This window comes from Hyaena hyaena, unplaced genomic scaffold (assembly GCF_003009895.1).
Source record: "Hyaena hyaena isolate Hyena2069 unplaced genomic scaffold, ASM300989v1 scaffold_97, whole genome shotgun sequence".
Classification (NCBI taxonomy): Eukaryota; Metazoa; Chordata; class Mammalia; order Carnivora; family Hyaenidae; genus Hyaena; species Hyaena hyaena.
Window position 1 is genome coordinate 1241513 of NW_024080728.1, and position 22798 is coordinate 1264310.

At 39.1% G+C, this 22798-nt stretch overlaps 1 protein-coding gene across 2 annotated transcripts in view; it reads left to right on the top strand.

The window, feature by feature from the left end:
* The window catches only part of VCL (vinculin), a 109890-nt gene that overhangs the window by 31100 nt on the left and 55992 nt on the right, over nucleotides 1–22798 (top strand). For both annotated transcript variants that reach the window (XM_039235230.1, XM_039235229.1), the window contains exon 2: nucleotides 3848–3918. In XM_039235230.1, the coding sequence (XP_039091161.1) occupies nucleotides 3848–3918 (71 nt within the window). The remainder of the gene's footprint in view (nucleotides 1–3847; nucleotides 3919–22798) is intronic.

Consider the following 22798-nt stretch of genomic DNA (forward strand, 5'->3'; position numbering starts at 1 on the left):
TGACCTGAGCCAAAACCAAGATTTGGACTTAACCGACTGAGCTATCCAAGTGCCTCATGATTGTTTTATTTTTTGAGGATAAATCTTTGCCATATATCAGCCTTCTAGCATTGCTGCCTTCAAAGACCTTTTACCTAATTGATCAGAAGTCATTTCTGATTCCCCCCTCCCCTCCGTCTAATCCCTTCCCCTCACTCCTTGCAGTCCAAGAGCAGGTCCTATTAGTTCTCCTTCCAAAAGAACTAATTCTCCATTTCCACTTTCATGTCTTATTTTAAGTCACTGCCATCTCTCTGCTGGATGACTGCAGTAGCCTCCTAACTGGTCACCCTGCTTCCCCTTACCCACTAAGATCACTTGGCCGTATAGCAGACAGAAATGTGTTCTTAGAAAGAAAATCAGATCATTTCAATCTGTTTAGCACTCCTCCTTCTTACAGTGTTTAGAAAAGATTCCACACATCTTAACCTGGCCTTAAAAGCCTCTTTGCCATCTGGCTCTTGCCTTCTTTTTTTTATTTTTTAATTTTTTTTCTTAATGTTTTATTTATTTCTGAGAGAGAGAGAGACAGTGTGAGCAGGGGAGGTTCAGAGAAAGAGGGAGACACAGAATCCGAAACAGGCTCCAGGCTCTGAGCTGACTGTCAGCACAGAGCCTGACGTCGGGCTCGAACCCACGAACCGCGAGATCATGACCGGAGCCGAAGTTGGACTCTTAACCGACTGAGCCACCCAGGCGCCCCTGGCCCTTGTCTTCTTATCCAACCCTATCACCACACCTCCCCTCACTGAATTTCAGCCACTCTGGCCTCCTTAAGCCTCCTTGGATATTCTCGAACTTTCCTGCCATAGGGTCTTTTTCTTGTTTCTCCCTCTGGAGTGTTCTTTCCCAGTTCTTGCACGAAGCTTCCTTTTCAGCTTCAGAGTCTCAACTCCAGGGCTATTCCTCAGAGAAGTTGTCTTTATCCACTCTTTAAAGTAGGCACCGTCTACTCCTACCCTATACTCTTTTATAGCATCATCCTTACCGTTAACTGGGGGGATTTTCTTTATTTATGTACTTGTGTACTCTCTGTCTACTCCTACTAGAATATAAGTTCCATGAGGTCAGGAGACTTATTTTTACTTCCTGTTCTAGCCCCAGTACCTAGAACAGTGCCTGGCTTATGTAGTTGTACTCAATAAATGTTTCATAATGCTGAATAACTGAATGTTTTCTAAAGGAGGTATAAGAGGAACTCACTCCTCTTCTTCCCTTGCTCTCTTTGTCTCTATGTGTGTAAAATAAATCTCCATGTGTCTGAATGTGAATATCCTACTAGGCCCTTTATACTCAGTATGAACTAGTGACTTTGTTGCTGAACTTTGTTTTTTATTTCATGAAATCATGGCCCACAGCTTTTTGAATGGTTGATTTTAGTTGGAAACTATAGTGAACAATACATCTGGAAATATTCTGTCATGTTTTGATCCGAGAAATTCTAGAGAACCAGCTGCTGATTTGAAAGGCTTTTATTATGATACAGACAGTCTATTGTCTACAGAAGCACTGGCTATTACACAGTGGTATATGTGTTTTTCCTTTCTCTGAGCTATTAACTTGAGAGAAAAAACTTGTATTCATTAACTTATGCATGACTTGTATTCCCTGATAATAGTTTATTGTATTATTTTCTTTAGCTGATTTACTGTGCACTTAGGGATTTTTCTTACTTGTTTTTCTTCTTTAAATTCAGTCAAAAGTTAAATGGTTAAATGGTAGGATTGAGATATTTTCCATTCTGGGTTTTTAAAAAATTTACAGATTTCTGCATTATACTGTGGTATATATTTATGATTTAGCACTTTTATGTAGCTTTATATTGGTAAAATGGTGGATTTCACCATTTACTATACTCAAGTTTACCTTTCTTAGAGTACTTTAGAATATGTGATATAGCTATAGTGAAAGAAAAATTGACATTCAAGCCCTACAGAGGAATAATTTTCAAGAAAGTGAGTATGTGTACCATTTGTGGTATAATAGATACATGTGCACATAATCTGGTTAGTGGAGCTTTTAATATTTTGATATATTTTTATATTTTTAGCTATTACCATTTGGAAGATTTGTATGAAATGACTTAATTATTACAATTATTAGGTAGGAAATAATTGCATCTAAATAACCCAGAGTAACATTTCAATATTACTTTTTAAATTATAAAAATTACATATTCACATTGCAGAAGATTAGAAAATAGGAAATACTAATACAGAATTTCCTAAGCATCGGGGCGCCTGGGTGGCTTAGTCGGTTAAGCATCCGACTTTCGCTTAGGTCATGATCTCGCAGTTCGTGGGTTCGAGCCCTGCGTTGGGCTCTGTGCTGACTGCCAGCTCAGAGCCTGGAGCCTGTTTCAGAGTCTGTGACTCCCTCTCTCTCTGACCCTCCCCTGCTCACACTGTCTCTCTCTCTCTCTCCTATAAATAAATAAATAAATAAATAAATAAATAAATAAAAAAAGAATTTCCTAAGCATCATTATAACCACTGTTAACATTTTGCTTTGTATTCTTTCAGTGTTTTGCTTTATACATATGGATTTTTTTGGTTTGTTGTAATCATAGTATATTTATTATTTTTATTCTTCCTTTTAAATGAAATACAATGTCATAAAAATTTTCATGTAGTGCTGAGTCTTTATAACCATTGTTTTAATGGCTCTGTAGTACTCTATCTTAATTTACTTAACTGTTCCTCATTGTTGGATAAGTTATTTAAAAAAAATGTTTTAGCTCTTATAACTAACATGATAGTGAATATTTTTGTGACTCTTGTTATTACCACATTTGGTATTATTGCTTATAGTGTATATTCACTTAAGTGGAATTCCTAGATATGACTTTTTATATCTCTTAATACATACTAGTAAATGCTTTTCCAAATAGAGTATGCCAGTTTACATTGCCACAGTAAAGGTATAGAACTATTACATTGTAGCATTGTATATTCTTTTTTTAAAGTTGCTCTATAATTAGGGGAGACATCATGTTTGAATTTATTTATTTTTAATTAAAAAAAATTTTTTTTAATTTTAGAGACAGCATGAGCGAGGGAGAGGGGCAGGCTCCACGCTTAATGCAGAGTCCAAGACAAGGCTTGATCTCAGGACCCTGGGATTGTGACTTGAGTGAGCTGACATCAAGAGTCAGATGCTCAACTGACTAAGCCAACCAAGCACCCCTAGTTTGAATTTATTTGATTAGTGGTGAAGTTGTGTATTTCCATGTTTGGTTTCTAGATTCAGCGTCATAATTGCTTTATCTTTTTTCAGTTCCAGTAATATGTTCCCCCTCACCCGCTGTAAAGACCTTTTAACCTATTTATCTTGATTTATGTACTTCATGTACTGTGTTGGAGATATAGGGGTACCTGACTTTGGTGGAGCATGTGACTCTTGATCTTGGGGCTGTGAGTTTGAGCCCCACATTGGGTGTAGAGATTCCTTAAAAATAAAATCTTAAAAAAAAGAAAGTAGTTTGTCAGTTAAACATATATACATGATCTCAGTGATGAGTTTATCTCTCTCTCTTTTTTTTTTTTTTTTTTTTTTTGCTGTGCTCAGTGTTGCCTTCAAATGAATTACTCTGAACAAGGGGTAATACATTGTTTGTATCCCATATTGTTATCCATGTAGATTATGGAAGGATATATGGGAGCTATCTTGATAATTTCAAAAATCCAGAAATTTTCTTTGAATCTAGAAGCTTCAGTAATAGATTAAAGTATATGTTTCAATATGTTTAAGTAAAAGTTTTTAAAAGTCTGAGAATTTATTATTGAATTGTGAATCTTTTCTCCTGTAGGTTGGAAAAGAGACTGTTCAAACCACTGAGGATCAGATTTTGAAGAGAGATATGCCACCAGCATTTATTAAGTGAGTAATTAAAAATCTTCTCTTGCTAAGCAGAATAATCCTCTTCCTAGGAAAGAAAATTAACTGATTCCAGGGGCAGCTTTGTTTTTTTTAATATAAAAGTGTTTACAATTGAGATTTTGACTTCTCATCTTGTAACACTGTGGTTTCCTACTGTTGTTTGTATTCATTGCTATTAGACATTTTGACATAGTAATTTTTAATAAAACTTTGACTTCTGAGTTTCTTTATCTGGAATGGGAAGGGTTCAGAAACATTCTGACCTTAGCAGGCATGAATCTGAGTTGTATGCTAAACACCTTTGCTTGGAAATAAGGGAATAACAGTAGATACAAACTTTAAAAATTTATTGCAGTGTATTTCAGTAACATTTTAAATTCAAGTTATATTTACTTATCACCCAAATTCCTACAACTAATTTGCAGGTATTTTGGCCTGTTCTGAGTAAAAGCAGAGATACTAACTTTTGATTAGTTAAAACTTTGTCAAATTCATCTTTGCTCAGTGATTTTGTTCTATGGCAGTCAAATCCTAAGTAAAAGTAAAGGCTGGTACATAAGACAAAAAAAAAGTATAATCTTTACTTGTCAAAAGTAAGGTCAGTTACTAAAAAAGGGCAAAGGATTTGAATAGTCACTTCAAAAGAGAGGAAATCTAAATGGCCAATAAATTATGAACAGGTGCTCTATCTCATTACTCATCAGAGCTGTGCAAATTACTCCATTATAAACCCTAAATTAAGAAGTGTGATAATAATAATTGTTGATAAAGATATGGAGCAGTTAGAACTCTCATACACTGCTACTCTTAGTAGCATTACATTCCTAATGTAAATTGGTGGAGCCACTCTGGAAAATGGTTTGGTGTTAGTAAAGTAGAAGACAGACAATTCTTATGCCCATGTACACTAGGATCCATATATGAAAATATTGATATCAACATTGTTCATGATGACTCCACTGGTCTGTTTATTATAGATAAAAACAATTATGGTACAGTCATCAATTATAATACGAATCAGTGATGGAAAAGAATGAGAATTTTTCACTTCAAAATGGTTGATTTTATACTATATGAATTTTACTTCAATTAAAAAAATGAATGAACCTCAAAAATAATTGAGAGGAATGAATGGTAGATACATAGGTAGGCTCCATTTATTTAAACTTTGAAAACATGTAGAAATAAACTGTTGTTTAGGGATTCCTATTTATGTAGTAAAAAGATGAAGATAAGTAAGGAAATAATGATTACAAAAGTCATGGTATTCATACCTCTGGGAGGAAGGAGGAGGGTTATACTCAGGGCGAGGCACACAGGGGCTTCTAAAATGGTAATAATATAAAAACAAACAAACAAATGATAATGTATTTCTTGATGTAAGTGTTGAGTTATATGGGTGATTGTTTTATAACTATTCATTCTATTATATGTATGTTTTATACAGTTTTTTGTATGTATGTTATATATCACAATTTTAAACAAAGTGAGAAGTATTCCTTTATTTTTATCCTCCTTATGTTCTATTTTCATTGAACAGATGCAAAATTTCACCCATATTGATGATTTCTTCTTATTTCTAACTTACTTGAGTGGGTGCTTCTACATAATAGTGTTACTGTTAATTCTGCAAAATGTTCGTGTGTCAGGAAGTAAGGGACCAGAAGCATCTGTTTTTTGTAGAGCCTGTTTTGTGGGAGTATCTTTTCTGATTTGCCTCACTGGACTTGATAACCTCCAAGGTTTCTTCCAGCTCTAACCCATATGAGCCTACTTTATGTGCCATTCCATCACCATGGTAATATAAGAGGAGTCCTATGCTGTCAGTTAAACATTATAATTAAACTTATATTTACCTTACATTAAAAACACAGATCTAGCTTGTACCTCTTTGCCCTTCACCCTCTGGAAAGTATAGTGCATGGTGAGATAATGTATGAAGGGTTTTCAACATCAGGTGGATATTTCAGTAGGTGACCCTACAGAAAGTTCCTTTCAACCCTGACATTCAAGTCTATGAAGATTGTTTGACTGATTAATAATTTTTTTCCTAGGAAACTCATTTCTGTTCATTCCCAGAAATATATCCTTGAAATATGCTATGTGCTCTCACAGGCTTCCTTGGGGACTTGGACAACTTAAGGAGTGTGTCCTAGTGATAATATTTTCCAGGAAGTAGGTAACTTTAAAACAAAACAAAACTTTAGGGGCACGTGTGGCTCAGCGGGTTAAGTGTCTGACTCCTGATTTCAGCTCAGGTCATGATCTCACTGTTCATGAGTCTGAGCCCTGCATTTGACTCCAATTGGGCTTCTCACTCACCATATGGAGCCTGCTTGGGATTATCTCTCTTCCTCTGCCCTCCCCAGCATGCACACATGGTCTTTCACTCAAAATAAATAAAATAAATGTAAAAAAAAAAACCCCAAAATAAAACTTCATTGATTGCCCTTGGTGGTAACTAGTACACCATCTCCTTACTCTAGTAATTTGTTATTTATTTATTGGTAATTGGTGATTTAAAGAAAAAAATTAAGATTTATCTTGCCTTTCCAGAGGTTCTTCAAAAAAAAATTAAAGGTAGACCTACCATATGATCCAACAATTCCACTTCTGGGTATTTACACAAAGGAAACAAAATCACTATCTCAAAAATATATCTGCACACCCATGTTCACTACAACCTTACAATAGCCAAGACATGGAAACAACCTAAGTGTCCCATCAGAGAATGAATGAATAAAGAAAATGTGGTATGTTTGTGTGTGTGTGTGTGTACACACACACACACACACACACACACACACACACACAGGAATATGGAGGAAATGAGTGAAGGTGGTTGAAAGGTACAAACTTCCAGTTATAAGATAAATAAGTCCTGGGGATATAATATACAGCATGGTGACTATAGTTAACAATATTGTATATTTGAAAGTTGCTAAGAGAATAGACCTTAAATGTTGTCTTCATCCACACACAAAAAATTGTAACTATGTTGCCTTCCCTGTACAGACTTTATCTCAGAGTAGCCTGATAGCCAGAGCTGATGAGGGGAATTTCAGCCAACAAATGTGGAATTAATGACAGAATTAGAAAGTCATAATTATGCAATTGTAATTAGGAAGCAATTGATTTAGGTAAGATCATCAATGGATGAAACCATTCATAGGTTTTAACCTTCGTTGCACCATGGGGAAAAATCCTGGTCTCCATGGGGAATCAGGGAAAAACACTATGTTATGGTCAACTGAAGAATTTACTGAACAGTGTTTTAAAAAGTACATAACTGTTAGAGTGGCCAGTGACATGGGCGACAAAGAATTACACAGAGTAGAGTGACAAGCAGGACAGTTTATTCACTCTCCAAGGGAGGAGGAAGGCCAAACATCAAGAGAGATGTTGCCCCAAGTTTCTGTCGGTTTGGGCCTTTTAAGGGGTTTTGAAGGATGTGAGAGGGCTGTAGCTGTGCCCATGGCGGGGGCTGGATGTGAGGAGGGGGTCGACACTTGGCCAGATAGAGCAGGAGGTGGCAGGTTTTTCGAGGGGCTCTATCTGGGGCTCATCTGGGATGTGGGTTGTTGTCTAGCTAGAGAAGAATATCTGTCTATTTTCTGGACCCATGACCTAGAAAAACAAAGAGTTAGGGCCAAATGCAGACACCTGTGAGTTTTGCTTGCCTGGGAGGGTGGGGGGACTTTGAACAGTTTCCTTTCATTCCTTCCTCGCCTTATTTGAAATTATTCTTGACTAGGAAAATGGGAGGTCATTCTTTCATAACTACTTCTTGCTGAGTAGGAGTATAGAGCTATACCCTCCTAGCTTAGAGACCAGAGTGAAGAGGATGCTGGTAGCAGAGTGCCCTGAAAGCAAGGGCTTGAACATGAGCTTGGTGAGACCTTAGAGAGCTACCAAGGGTTGAGATTCAGTCCTGGATGATTTAAAATACATGGCCCCAAAATAAGGGCTTGTCAAATAACCACCAAAGGTCCTAGGAAAAGAGTGAGCCGTGAGAACCGAGACCAGATATCTAGTTTCCAGGAGAACCAGTCAGCCCCCCAGGTTTTGTATTGTTCTGGATGGTCTCTAGTTAGTTGATAAATTTATCAAGGCTGTCTATGATCTGGTCTGACTCATTCACATAGAAGCAACATTCTTCCTGTAGTAAGGCATAAATTCCCAGCTGATTAGCACTCAGTAGGTCTAAAGCCCGAAGATTCAGAAGTAAGTACTATTCTCACCAGGCAATCAATCTATCTCTGCATTGTTTGGAGTGTGGAAGCCAAGTCGGCTACTTGCTAACTTAAGGATAGAGAGAGTGTTTCCATGTATGGATAGAATGAGGTATTCTTCCTTTGCCCAGCCCAGCTGCCGTAAGGATGTTGAAGAGGATGGGGATAGATACCGCTTAGCTCTGCAGGGGCAGGATAAAGGGACTGGGTTTTCACTTGAGTGTTTGTTATGGTCTGTGTTAGGGTAGGAGGACTCGTGAGGTGGGAAAGTGTTGGTCGGAAATTAGGTATATGAGGTTGCAGTGCCCCTTCCAAGTGGGGATGGGAGCAGAGGAAGACCTATGTTCTACAGAGAGAATAGATGTGAGAGTTGAGTTCCATGCAGGGCGATCTGGTGAGTTGTCCTGATATAAGCAAAAATCCTAGATAGGTGACAGACCGTTTAGTTGGGCTTTGGAGAAGGGAGCCTCTGTAACCTTCGTTGTATAGGAGGATGCGAAGAGTGATGGTGTCAGAAATAGAGGTGGGCAAAGAAGGGCTACAGAGGAGATGGACATCTACTTATTGGGGAAGGGTGCTATTTAGGAGGGAGAGGTTAGAGAGGTCTGATGCCAGAGCTTGTCCAAAGAGGTGGAGGCTCTCTCTAAAACCTTGTGGCAGAACTGTCCAAGTTAACTGTTGGGACGTTTGGGTGTTGGGGTCAGTCCAGGTGAAGGCAAAAAGGTCTTGGGAATCTAGGCAGATGGGAGTAGTGAAAAATCCATCTTTAAGATCTAAGATAGTGAAGTACACGATGGAGGGTGGAATGGTGGAGAGAAGGGTGTGTGGATTGGGGATGACAGGGTGGATGGGGACAACTGCCTCATTAATAATTCTGAGATCCTGAACTAGTCTATAAGAACCAACTGGCTTTTTGACTGGAAGGATTGGAGTATTGTAAGGAGAGTTAGTAGGTTTTAATATATTTGAGGAAAGGAATTTGGAAGTGAGGGGTTGTAAATCTCATAAGCCCTCAGGTTTGAGAGGATATTGGGATTTTGAAGAGACAAGTAGGATTCTTGAGGCATATGATAATGGGGGGGGGAGGTGAGTAGCCTTAACTGGTTTGGAATTGCATAAATAGGCAGGATCTATTTTCCTTTGTGAGAGAGAGGGAGGGTGGGGGCGCAAGTGAGTGAGGGGCAGAGAGAGAGAGAAAGAAAGAAAGAGAGAGAAAATCTCAGGAGGGGCAGAGAGACAGATCTGAGGCAGAAAAGTACAACTCACCCAGAGCGGGGCTGGAGCTCACCTGTTGTGGGGCTTGTGCTCACCTGGAGCAGGGCTGGAGATCAGTTGAAGTGGAGCTTGAGATCACCTGATGGGGGGTTCACCTGTTGTGGGGCTCGAGCTCACCTGGAGTGGGGCACGAGCCCAGGGGTTTGTGAATTTTTGAAGAGCCTCAGTGAGGCAGGTGAGGAAAAGGGCAGTTTCATCTAATCTGTGGGTACTTTTCCTTAACCTTTCATAATTGACCTGTTTAGAAGATGCCTGGTTCATGCCTTCTATCAAGCCGGTGATCCTGTGGTTGCATTTGACCTGGTCTCCAGAGGAGGGCTGGTAATTCCAACTGGACTCAGCTTAGGGGACTGCTGCATTGCTGGGAGCATGTTGTACAGGATCTCTGCAGTTTAGATCATCAGAAGATTCAGTAGCCTTGGACCAAATTCTTTTTTTTTTCCCTCTGGGGTGGTACAGGTGGGGAGAATAACATCTAGGTCCCTCCAGGATAAATCATAGGAAAGGGTGAGAAATTCAAATTCTTTAGTGAACCTGGAGGAATCAGTTGATAAAGAGCTAAGCTTAGATCCTATATTAGAAAGATCTGGCATGGAGAAGGGAATGTGGACCCAAACAATGCCCCCTTCTCTAGCCACTTTGAGAAGAGGGAATTGGGTGGTGAGAGCATCAAGAGGTCAGTAAGAGTGGTCAGAATGAGTGTGGGCAGGAGAAGGATTGGGAAGTGGAGGCAAGGGTTGAAGGGAGGGAGGAAGGGAGTGCCGAAGGATCATGAGTGGAAGGAGAGTACTGGGGTGTGTGTGGAGGTGCCAAGGGAGAATCAACTATGGGCAAGTGGAAAGGTGGAGGTTGGTCAAAGTCCGAGACAGGTGAACTGGGGAGACAGAAGGAGTAGACGACAGGCAGTGTGAAGGTCAGGATGATGAGTGACTTCAAAGAAAGCCTGGACATAAGGAACCTTACCTCACTTACCCAGCCATGACAATATAAACTCAACTGGAGAATTGTGATTAAGAGAGCCGGTCTCTGGCCAGACCTCCTGGTCATTTAATTAATATTGGGGCTGGGCTGCATTACAGTAGAAAATTAGATGTTTGGGCCAAATAATCTTGTTTCAATTGGAGGTTTTTGAGATTTTTTAAAAAATAGTTTTTATTTATTTTGAGAGAGAGAAAGAGCATGTGAGCAGGGGAGGGATAGAGAGAGAGGGAGAGAGAATCCCTGGCAGGCTGCAGAGCCAGACATGGGGCTCGATCTCACAAACAGAACCATGAGATCATGACTTGAGCCGAGATCAAGAGTCAGATGCTTAACTGACTGAGCCACCCATGCACCTGGAGGTTTTTGAGATTTTTTTTTTGAGGAGGCATCCCAGAGGGGAGTCCTTGGGAGGGGTGGACAAGGTATTGCCCATCTGGAAATCTAGGAGGAGGAGAAAGGAGATTTTGAGAACCAGGAACAAAGGGAAAAACTGTGACCGGAGACATCTTGACTCAGCGTTCCAAGAAGATGAAGCCCTGACTAGTGTGGAGCCTGAGAAAGGGGCATCTCCCGAACTCAAGGGTCTGTGTGAAGGGAAGGGATCCCAAGACTGCAGAAAGACCCAGAGGAAGTGTCCCTCCTGTGGTGGATCCATTGATTGTTGACTGAGTCCAGTACTGGGGCTTGAACCTTGCCATAGGGGAATTGGATAACACTTGGTGATTGCTCTTAGTGCTCAAGATCTGAAAGAGCCCTTATGAAAATGAAAGTTTGACTCACCTGAGATAAGTTGCGAAGGCGCTCTGGTTGAGATGGATTCCGGTCAGTAGACAATGGCCAGTCCCCATATGGGCCATGAAAACTGTTGGAGAATTGCACAAAGAGTAGAGTGACAAGCAGGACAGAGTTTATTCACTCTCCAAAGGAGGAGAGGGGCTGGACATCAAGAGAGACGTCAGCCCTGAGTTTCTGTCAGGCTGAACCTTGTAAGGGGTTTTAAAGGATGTTGAGAGGAGGCACTGAGTGTGGAGAGGGGGTTGTTTGTTGGCCAGGTAGAGCAGGAGGTGGCAGGTTTTTCAAGCTGCTCTGTCTGGGGCTTGTCCAGGATGTGGGTTGTGGTCCGAATAGAGAAGAATATATTTTGTAGTTGGGGTCTATTTTCTGAGAATATAGTCCCTGTGACCCAGAAAAGCAAAGAGTTAGGGCCAAGTGTAGACAGATACCTGTTAGTTTTATCTGTAAGTTTGGCTGGGAGGTTGGGGTGGGGGGGACTTCGAATAGATTTCTTTTAGTAACTTAATGTTACTTGAAAAGTAGCACAGGGTACAAACAACAATATGGCTGTGGTTGTCAGACAAATTTAGGGGGTACATATTCTACAATTTAAAACATTATAGCTCTGTATGCTTTTCTGGCTTTTCTTGAGAATGCAAAATGAAGCAGAACATTTTAGTAGATGCCTTGACTTGAAGGGGGAGGGGACAGAGAAACAGATGGAAACAATTAATGACATCCTTGAAACTGTTGAGTAGGACATTCTTTTGGGCTGTTTGGTTGATGTTTGGAGGTTTCCAGGGCATGACAGAGCTTCCTCTGTCATCTGCTTTTACAAGCACTCTGTCTGCTTAGGCAACACTAAAGAATAAAATAAGCTTCAAAAATTTATTCTTAGATCAATTTCTTCTCTTAGAATGGTAGAATGTCAGTACCCGAGAAAAACAGAAGACTCTTGGTCTGTAGATAGATTTATACCTAAGCAGTCTGAAATATGTTTAGAGATTTTTTGGGGGGCAAGATATGATACTTTCAGGATTTTTGACATTTTTAGGATTTGGGGGTGTCAGAATCAAATCATAGTCTTATTTGTGTGACTGGCAATTAAGAGCATTGTTAACATGTTGGAGAAAGCATTTTGTATCTGTTAAAATTACATATTTGAGTTATAATTCTCAGTGAGGGACTTCCAATGCTTGGGCAGTTCCTTACTATAAAAGCGAAAACATTTTAATACAGAGGAAGATTTGCATTGTTACAGGAAGTCTTTCTCTTGGGTGGAGTAACAGATATCTGATCTCTAACTGCACTAGCAGATAGAGTTTACAATTTACTAATTTTACCCAAGATTGCAGTAATAGCCACACTGTTGCACAGGAGGTGTGGGGTTGCATGATGATTGCCGGAAAAACTGTCTCAATCTTCATAAACTTTAGGAGTGTAACGGTCACGCTGAACTGTTATAGTATTGGTTAGATTTTCCTTGTAGGAAGTCATTTTTTTCCCTTCAGAGACTGTCAGGAAAAGAGTATTTTGCATCATCATCAACCCTCATCCTTATCAGGCAGCAGCAGTAATTATGTGTAATTGATTAATGGGCTGGACACACTAATTGGTTAATTATTTATCAGTCACCTATTATGTGTAGCACACTAAGTGCTACACAGGGTAGCAGTTTTTACCAGTATTTTATGAATTATCAATTGTAACTTATGTATTATAAGTTATCTATTAGTAGCAATGAAATACCCAAATTTGCAAATGTTTTATTTGGGAGTATTTCATACGTGTGGGCTTGATTCTTCTGTGTATAGTGGAGGAACAAGGTGGAAAACTGCTGCAGAGAAATTTTTAAAAAATGCTTTAAGAAGGGGGCACCTGGCTGGCTCAATTGGTGGAGCAGGTGACTCTGAATCTTGGGGTTGTTAGTTCAAGCCCCATGCTGGATGTAGAGATTGCTTAAAAAAAAAAAAAAAAAAAAAAAACAAAACAAAACTGGGGCGCCTGGGTGGCTTAGTCGGTTAAGCGTCCGACTTTCGCTTAGGTCATGATCTCGCAGTTCGTGGGTTTGAGCCCCGCGTCGGGCTCTGTGCTGACTGCCAGCTCAGAGCCTGGAGCCTGTTTCAGAGTCTGTGTCTCCCTCTCTCTCTGACCCTCCCCTGCTCACGCTGTCTCTCTCTCTCCTAGAAATAAAAAAAAATAAAAAAAAAAAACAAAAAAAAACAAAACTTAAGAAAAAATAAGTAAAAAGGTGCTTTTAAAAGTTTTAAATTAAAGAGCTGTAATGCAGACTGACTTTCATTATGCACTATTATTATAGGAATTCAGAGAAAGTGCTATTGTTGTAGGTAGGAATAGTAGAAAGAGGCTTCATGTAGCAAATGGGACTTGGGAAGATGGATGTGGGGAAAAGGAAAATACTCTGGGTGGAATGAATTGCATGAGCCAGCCATGGGGACAGTGAGGAGAGGGACAGTCATGTTGGGGGTGGTACGAGCTAAGCTAAGTTCTACCAGGTGATAAAGGCCCCTGGGAGCCAGGCAGAGGAATTTGGAATTGAGCAGCAGAGCTTTCTAGTTCCTGAGCAGTAAGATGACAAGCTGAAAGTGGTTTTCCAGAATTCATAGCCAAGTACTGGATGAAAGTGCTAGTGGAGGAAAGCAAGCCATGTGGACCTACCAGATTCATTTTCTGTCAGTGTGGATTTACTTCAGATGGATTCCTTATAGGTAAAGAATGTTTATGGCAAACTATTTTATTTGCCTCGGAACAATTGCTCTTTGTAGTGTACCATGGAATTTCATTCTTCTGCAGTGGAGCAGAAATGAAAAGGAAGGCAGTGTTTGGACCCTGTCCAAGGGTGTTGAGTATCTGAATGTATCAAAACCTTCACTTGTGAGGTGGTCTTGTGGTATGAACTCCTTAAAAAGGGCATTGGTGGCTTTGTCTCTTGGCAGGCAAATGATAGTTTCATGTAGAACTGTAAAGTGTTGCCAGTTTCTGTCTCAGTGCTGCTCTGAACAGTCTGCTTGAAATCATTCACCAGCTTGGATTATTTTTGAAACATATTGTGATGTCTAGGCCTATTGAATAAAAGAATGTTTCTAAAATACTGTGTGAAAGGGCTTATGTACTATTGACAATCTGCATGATTAGCATTCATATTTCCTAGAAAATTGCCTTGTTTTAACTCTTAAAAACTTCATTAGTTAAGCAAAATTATATTTGTATGATTTTACCTTGGTTGATATTCATGTCCTACAAAGCAGATGTTTGAAAAGGATTGAAACATGCTTATACTTTATTTAGATCTCTTTGACCTAAAGTAGTGGTGTCATATTTTTAGATCACCAGCCTGTATATTTAGCTTTTTCTTTGCTTATGATCTAGAACACTCAAAATAATCTGTGATGAAATTTGTATTTTTTTTTTTTTTTTTAATTTCTAGGAGAGAGAGAGAGACAGCGTGAGCAGGGGAGGGTCAGAGAGAGAGGGAGTCACAGACTGAAACAGGCTCCAGGCTCTGAGCTGGCAGTCAGCACAGAGCCCGACGCGGGGCCCGAACCCACGAACCGCGAGATCATGACCTAAGCGAAAGTCGGATGCCTAACCGACTAAGCCACCCAGGCGCCCCTGAAATTTGTATTTTTAAACATTCTTCTCAGTGAACGTGCCCAGAATATCTCTTTTTAGAATTAATTCTTTTGATTATACCACTCAATGCACTTTGCTTATCTGGGCCTAATGTGTGATTCTCATGTTTTATTTTTTTAACTAGAGTTTTTTTGTGATATTTCCATTGCTATTTAAGAGAAGATTTTTGTCTCTTAACATAGATGACTAAGGTTCTTTGAGACAACTATTCACATCTGCTAGCTGACTTGCTGCATTTTGACCTAGAGCAAACACTCAAACTTTAAATAGTTCACCTTTGAACTTGCCACATTAAACATATTTGGGCACTACTGTTTTTCAGGGACTTGCTTAAACAAAAATAGTTTAACTTTTGAATCTTCTCAGTAATGAACTCTGAGTCAGTATTATTGATTTGCAGAAGAGTTCTAAACAGTTTGGCAGAGATTTGATCCTTGGTTTACTTTGTATACCCTTTATGGTTAAGAAATAAAACTTTTAATGTGTAATTCGTTGGCTTCAATTTCTAGAGAGTAATCAAAATCATATGATTGAAAGGAACTCAAGGGACCAAAGGAACTCACATTTTTGAAAAACATAGTATTGGGCCAGGTACTTACATATTTTCATTGTCTCATGCAATTCTGAGAACATTAACTTCAGGATATTAATAAAGTAATTTTACAGATAAAAAACTGAGGTTTGACAAACTTTAACTCACCCAAGTTTGGCTCAGCTTGTATGTGGCAGGACACTTTTCCTATTGGTGGTTTCATGGCTTCTTCTGAATTCATGGTCTTTCTATAATCTGACCTGGCGTGAAGGTCATGTATTCCATCCTCCTCTCCTAGGCAGTGCTAATTTTATACCACTCTTAGAAGATAACAATTACACTTTTCCTAGTACTTCCAGAGAAAGAATCTTACAGATGTAATTTGTGATGTATTGTGATGTCTTGCAACTCTTAAGCTGTAAAGAAGTTAAATTCATAATGTTTTAAAGTTAAAAGGAATCCTAGAGATTTAATCTCTGCTTTATTTTATAGATGAATTGAGGTCACTGGTGTGTCAGCCCTACAGCCCCATAGCAAGCAAACACTATAAATAATTAGACACAGGTATTTCCTTAATTATTACTTTGACTGTCTCTATATAGATCAAGTCCCAAATCAAGAAGTTCTCAGGATTGAAAACTTTTTCCCACATCTGTTTAAAATCGTTATTGTTCTTTCCTTAGTACAGCAAAAGAACCTTATAAAAATAGCTCCATTTCTTGAATACCTTTTATGAACTGGATATTTTAAGTTGTATTATTATGATTTTTTTAATGTTTAGTTTTGAGAGAGAGAGTGAGCGAGTCTGTGCATGTGCATGTGCATGGGGGAACAGCAGAGAGAGGGAGAGAGAGAATCCTGAACTTTGAGTGCAGAGTCTGACCTGAGCCAAAATCAAGAGTCAGATGCTTAACTGACTGAGCCGCCTAGGTGGCCCTAAATTGTATTATTTAATTTACCTTATCTTGTAGTTGAGGAAGCTAAGACTTGGAGAAACTCAGTAACTTGTTGCAGTCACCCAGTACATCAGTGGCAGAGGTAGGATTCAAACCCTGGACTGACCCCCAGATTGTGCTCATTCCAATATGCTAAGACTCTTTATCCTCTTCCGTATAAGAACTTCTTATAATGTAATTATTGTGATGCTTAAATGAGTGAGATAACGAATGTGAAAGTACCTGGAGGGGCGGTGGGTGGGGAGGGAAGATATTTGGTGATTATTACCTTACTCCCTTAGCCTCTCAAATCTTTTCTTCTTATTCATTTTCTTCAAATAAAGTTAGTTGCTTTTCAAATTTAGAGAAAAATTTCCCCTAATTTATTGTTGCCTGTAGTAAAGTCTCTCTTTTTTTAAATTTTGTTTGTTTATTTTTGAGACAGAGAGAAACAGAGCATGAGTGGGGGAGGGGCAGAGAGAGAGGGAGACACAGAATCTGAAACAGGCTCCAAGCTGAGCTGTCAGCACAGAGCACCATGCAGGGCTGTAACCCACAAACCGTGAGATCATGATCTGAGCCCAAGTCAGACGCTTAACCGACTGAGCCACCCAGGGGCCTCAGTAAGGTCTTTAAAAACAAAACAAAAAAAAAAAAAACACAACCAAAAAACCCTAAAAACATGATTGCTTGTTTTTATTTAAAGTTTTTTCTGTATCTATTGAGATGATACTGCATTTTTATCTATTACTTGCTAAGTTAGTCTCTGGTCTGATGGTGAACCATCTTTGCCTTTCTAGGATAAACCTTGCTTGGTTGTGATTTAAAAAAGAAAATGCAGTGCTAAATTCAATTTGCTAGTATTTTAAAAAGATATTGCGTGTTCAGGGGGTGTCTTGATCTATAATTTTCTTGTTCTGTTCTTCTCTGGTTCTGGTGTCAAGGTTATTGTAGCTTCATGAAATAAGATCTTTTTCTAGTCTTTGAAATAGTTTACATAAAATAAAGAGTATCTTTTTTTTTTCTTTTTTTGAAAGTTTGGCCAAACTTGCATGTAAAACTCTGGGTCTAGTGTCTTTTGGAGAAAGAAATTTGATTACTCATTCAGTGTCCTTTTTTTTTTTTAATCTAATTTAGGTTTGAATTCATTTTGAGTCAGCTTTGGGTTTTTTTTTTTTTTTGAGTCAGCTTTGATAATCTGATACTTTTCTAAGAAATCATCCATTCATCTAAGCTCAGAAGTTTATTAGTATGAAGTTCATAATAACCTATTATTTTTCATCTGTGTTACATCTCTAGTTATATCACCTTTTTTGTTCAGTATTGTTTAGTTTTGCCTTTTTTCTTATCGCTTATTTAGAAATTTATGTTTTATTATTTTCCCCTAGTGATCTACTTCACTAAATTCTTCTCTCGTATTTATTATTTACTTTCAGCTTATTTATTTTTTATTTAATTGAAGTATAGTTGACATACGATGTTATATTAGTTTCAGGTGTACAACATACAGATTTGACAAGTTTATACATAATGCTGTGCTCATACCATCTGTCACTGTACAACACCATTGACCATATTTCTTATGCTATAACTTTTATTCCTGTGACTTATTCATTCCATATTAAGTTTATTATTTAAATTCCTTATTTTCAATATTTCAGTCTTTGTGTTCAATCTTCTTGTTTTTAAATAAATATAGTTTAGGCTCTTAATTTTGTTCTGCTACAAGTTTGGAAGCAGCTATAGGTGCTTTTTGTAATTATTCAATGTATTTAAACTAAAGAAAAAGACAAAAACAGTTTACCCATTTCTCTCACTCTCAACCCCTGCCTCTGGCAACCAACAATCTCTTCTCTGTATCTGTGAACTTGATTGGTTGGTCATCCGTCCATCCATCCATCCATCCATTTGATTGATTGCTTTCACATACAAAAGAGATGATAAGGTATTTGTCTTTCTGTCTTATTTCGCTTACCATAATTCTCTCAAGGTCCATCCTTGTTGTTGCAAATAGCAAGATTGCACTCTTTATATATATTTCATTTCATGTATATATTTCACTCATACACACACCACAGTTTTTCTTTATCCATTAATCCATCAATGGACACTTAAGTTGTTTCCATATCTTTGCTATTGTAATAAGTCATATTGCAGTGAATATGGTGCATATATCTTTTCAAGTTAGTGTTTTCATTTTCTTTGGATAAATACCCAGAAGAGGAATTGCTGGATCATATGGTAGTTCTATTTTTAATTTTTTGAGAAAGCTCCATACTATTTTCCCATAGTGGCTGCACCAATTTACATTCCCACCAACAATGCACAAGAGTTCCCTTTTTTTTTTTTTTTTTTTTTAATCCTTGCCAACACTTGTTATTTCTAGGTTTTTTGATAATAGCCATTCTGGCTGGGTAAAGTGATCTCTCATTGTAGTTTTGATTTGCATTTTCCTGATGATCAATGATATAGAGTAGTATCCTTTCATGTGCCTGTTGGCTGTTTGTATGTCTTCTTTGGAAAAATGTCCATTCATATTTTCTGCCTGTTTCTATTTTATTTTTTATATTTTTTCTTCCCACTTTTAAATTGGATTGTTTGGTTTTTTGTTCTTGAGTTGTAGGAGTTCTTTATACATTTTGGATATTAGTCCCTTATCAGATATATGATTTGCAGATATTTTCTCCTGTTCAGTAGGTTGCCTTTTCATTTGATTGACGGCTTCCTTTGCTGTGCAGGTTTTTAGTATGATGTAGTCCACGTATTTTTGGTTTTGTTGCTTTTGCTTTTGTTGTTCAGGTTAGAAAAATCATCGCTAAGACTAGTGTCAAGAAGCTTTACCACCTATGTTATCTCCTAGGAGTTTTCATGTTTCAGGTTTTATATTCACGCCTTTAATCCACTTTGAGTTAATTTTGTGTGATAGAAGATAGGGATCCGGTTTTATATTTTTGCATGTGGCTGTCCAAATTTACCAAAACCATTTATTGGAGAGACTGTCCTTTCACTACTGCATATTCTTCACTTCTTGCCATAAATTTATTGACCATATATGTGTGGGTTTATTCTGGGCTCTCTTTCTGTTCCGTTGATCTGTGTCTGTTTTTATGCCAGTACTATACTGTTTTAATTACTGTAGTTTTGTAACCTAGTTTGAAACCAGAGAATGTGATGCTTCCCGCTTTGTTCTTCTTTATCAAGATTGCTTTGTGTACTTGGGGTCATTTATGGTTCCATACAAAGTTTAGGATTGTTCTATTTCTGTGGAAAATGCCACTGGAATTTTGAGAGGGGATTGCATTGAATCTGTAATTGCTTTGGGTAGGATGGACATTTTAACAATATCCTTTTAATCCATGAGCATGGAATACCTTTTTGTTTGTGTCTTCAATTTCTTTAATTATGTGTTGTTTTCAATATATAGGTCGTTCACCTCCTTGGTTAAATATTTTCCTAGGTGTGTTATTCTTTTTGATGTATTTATAAATGGGATTGTGAATTTTCCATCTATAGACATTTTAATAGTTGTAATTTTGGTTGTGAATTCCTCCTTCATAATATGGTTTATTCAGGAGTGCATTTATAAAATTTCAAAAGTCTTTTTACTGTCTTTTTATTGTTTTATTTCTAATTTAATTGCATTCTGCCCAAAACATGAATGATATAATATCAATTCTTGGAAATTCTTTTGTGATGTAATATGTGGTTGGTTTTGTGTGCTATGTGTACTTGAAAAAAAAAAGTACATTTTTAGGGTGCCTGGGTGGCTCAGTCAGTTAAGCATCCAACTTTGGCTCAGGTCATTATCTCACAGTTTGTGAGTTCAAGCCCCTCATGCAGTGTTGTGCTGGCAGCTTGGAGTCTGGAGTCTCCTTCAGATTCTGTGTCTCTGTCTCTCTCTGCACCCGCCCCTCCCCACTCATGCTCTGTCTCTGTCTCTGTCTCTCTCTCTCAAAAATAAACATTAAAAAATTTTTAAAAAAGAAAGACTATTATTATTTGATAAGGAGTGAATAAGAACAAAAGATGAAGTGATTTTATAATGTTTTGTGTATTTATTTATTTTTCCCCAAACTCCAGCTTTTTAAAAGATTTTTAATGTTTTTTATTCATTTCTGAGAGAGAGAGAGAGAGACAGCGTGAGCAAGGGAGGGTCAGAGAGAGAGGGAGATACAGAATCTGAAGCAGGCTCCAGGCTCTGAGCTAGCCATCAGCACAGAGCCCGATGCGGGGCTCGAACCCACAAATCATGTGATCATGACCTGAGCTGAAGTTGGATGCTTAACCAACAGAGCCACCCAGATGCCCCAAACTCCAGCTATTTAATAACAAATGCTTCCCCACCTCACCCCATCACAGCAGCAGGAAAATCACCCGTCTAACTGTGGGGCGAGGGGTGCACTGCGGAAAGCAGGGAACAGGGAGCAGCTGGTATGGGGCTGGTCAGGTTCCTGCCTCCCATGTCACTGACTCCTGGGAGCATCAAGTTGGCCTGGCACAGAAGCCTCTCCTCTGCCCAGCCACCAGCAGGGAGCTCCATCCAAGGGAGGCTGGGGCTGCAGCCAGAGAGTTTGAGAGGAGGCCAGGGCCAACAGTGGGAGGAAGGAGATGAAAAGAGAAGAGACTCTGGTCTGCCACCAAGTCTGGGTCCTCTGGCTTGCCTGTGCCAAGTCCACCTGCCAGGAGCAGGCCTCGCCCATCAAGAGGCTGCTGTCACTCATATGGCCCTGGCCTTCTTGGCCTTATTCTGAGACCTCACAGCCTCATTGTGGGCTTTACACTTCTCTGCCAATTTGGTGGCCTCTCGGAGTTTGTGCCTCTTGCCAAGCATGATCTTGTTGTAAAGGTACTTCTTCTGCTTCTTCATCATCATGATGGCCAGGTGCTTGGCTTCATTCTCCTCCTCTCCTCCTCCTCCAGCCAGCTGCTGCCTGTCCTCCAGCTCACAGTGCCTGCCGTCTCTCTGGGCTGCTCCCCTCCATGCTCTCCTCCAGGGTTGTCAGTCGGGTCTCTATGTTTAAAAAATTTTTTTTAATGTTTGTTTATTATTGAGAGACAGAGAGAGATGGAGCATGAGCATGGGAGGGGCAGACAGAGAGAGGGGAGACACAGAATTGGCTCCAGGCTCTGAGTCGTTAGCACAGAGCCTGATGTGGGGCTTGAACTCCTAAACTGCGAGGTAATAACCTGAGCTAAAGTGGGATGCTCAACCGACTGAGCCACCCAGGTGCCCTTGGGCCTCTAATGTTTTAAAGTAAAGTTTTGTTTTATTCATCACAACAGCCTTAAGATACATTAAAAATCTGGTATCTGTAAGACACACTTGCTTCTATGTTCATCTGTTTCTGCTTTAATCTTAGCATGAGCGAGAGGAAGGACCAGAGGAGCCAGTGGACCTACAGGTAGCAGAGTTCTTGCCTGAACTATGCAGGCTTGAATCTCCTCTCCCTTATCAGATGTCAGATTTGAACAGGGGGTGAAGGCAGTGGGGAGAAAGACTGCCACTAGGCATTCAGGCTTTAAAGGATTCAAAGGGTATGACTCATACTCTACCTTTCAAATAAGCTGCCTACCAAAACTTGAAAAGCATGTGGCTTGGGCAGCGGTGACACTTCTAATCTGCCTTTGCCCACATGTCACTTTCTTTGCAGTTATCGGTTGGCTTTGGCAGAATCCTGTCTTGTTTGAAGGCAAAGTCAAAACTGGTCGCATACTCTTCTACTCTCATCTGAAATAAAAAAATTTAGTGAGCCTGTGGTGTTTGTGTTATCTTTTAACTTTGGTATCTCAGTGTACATGTTCTAGCAAAACGAGGTTGGTGTGGCCCTTAAAAGGCTTTGAATGTTTTAGGTATGACTTACTGTGGCTTTTAATCTTAGTTTTGGGTGTATACATGCAGTGTCCTATACTATCATTGAGTTAGGAAAGGGATAGAGATAATTTGTGGATGAGGCCTGTAGGATCTTTAAATCTCGGAGCACGGGGTTGGAACGGCCTGTTTTAGTGTTATCACACAGTGTACACGTGGGTGAGTAGCTGCTGTGTACTTGCTACATGAACTAGATTAAAGTTTGTCATTGTACTCTGTGTTCCTGACTGCCTCCTAAAAACTGTAACTATTCTTGTGGCCTTCACTCAGGTTTCTAGATGACTAATGGCTGAGGATCCTTGACCTTTCTCAAAATGCAACACGAGGACCAAAGCATACTGGCTAGTCCTAGCCCTGCAATGCCACACGATGAATCTGCTTCCGCTATTTCAAAGTAAAACTTATGCCAGATGGCTAGTATGTAAAAGAAAAGTTTATTTTCACACAACTCCCTGAATCTTTTGTGATTATCACATTATTTTTATTATTACTTTTTAATCCTATGTATATATACAAAAAGATCTGAGGATGAAATGAATGGATTATAGAGGCAGTACTTCCTATTTGAGGGATACTAGAAAGGCTGAACTGTCAGTTGCTGATGGCTGAAATTTCACTGGAACTTATT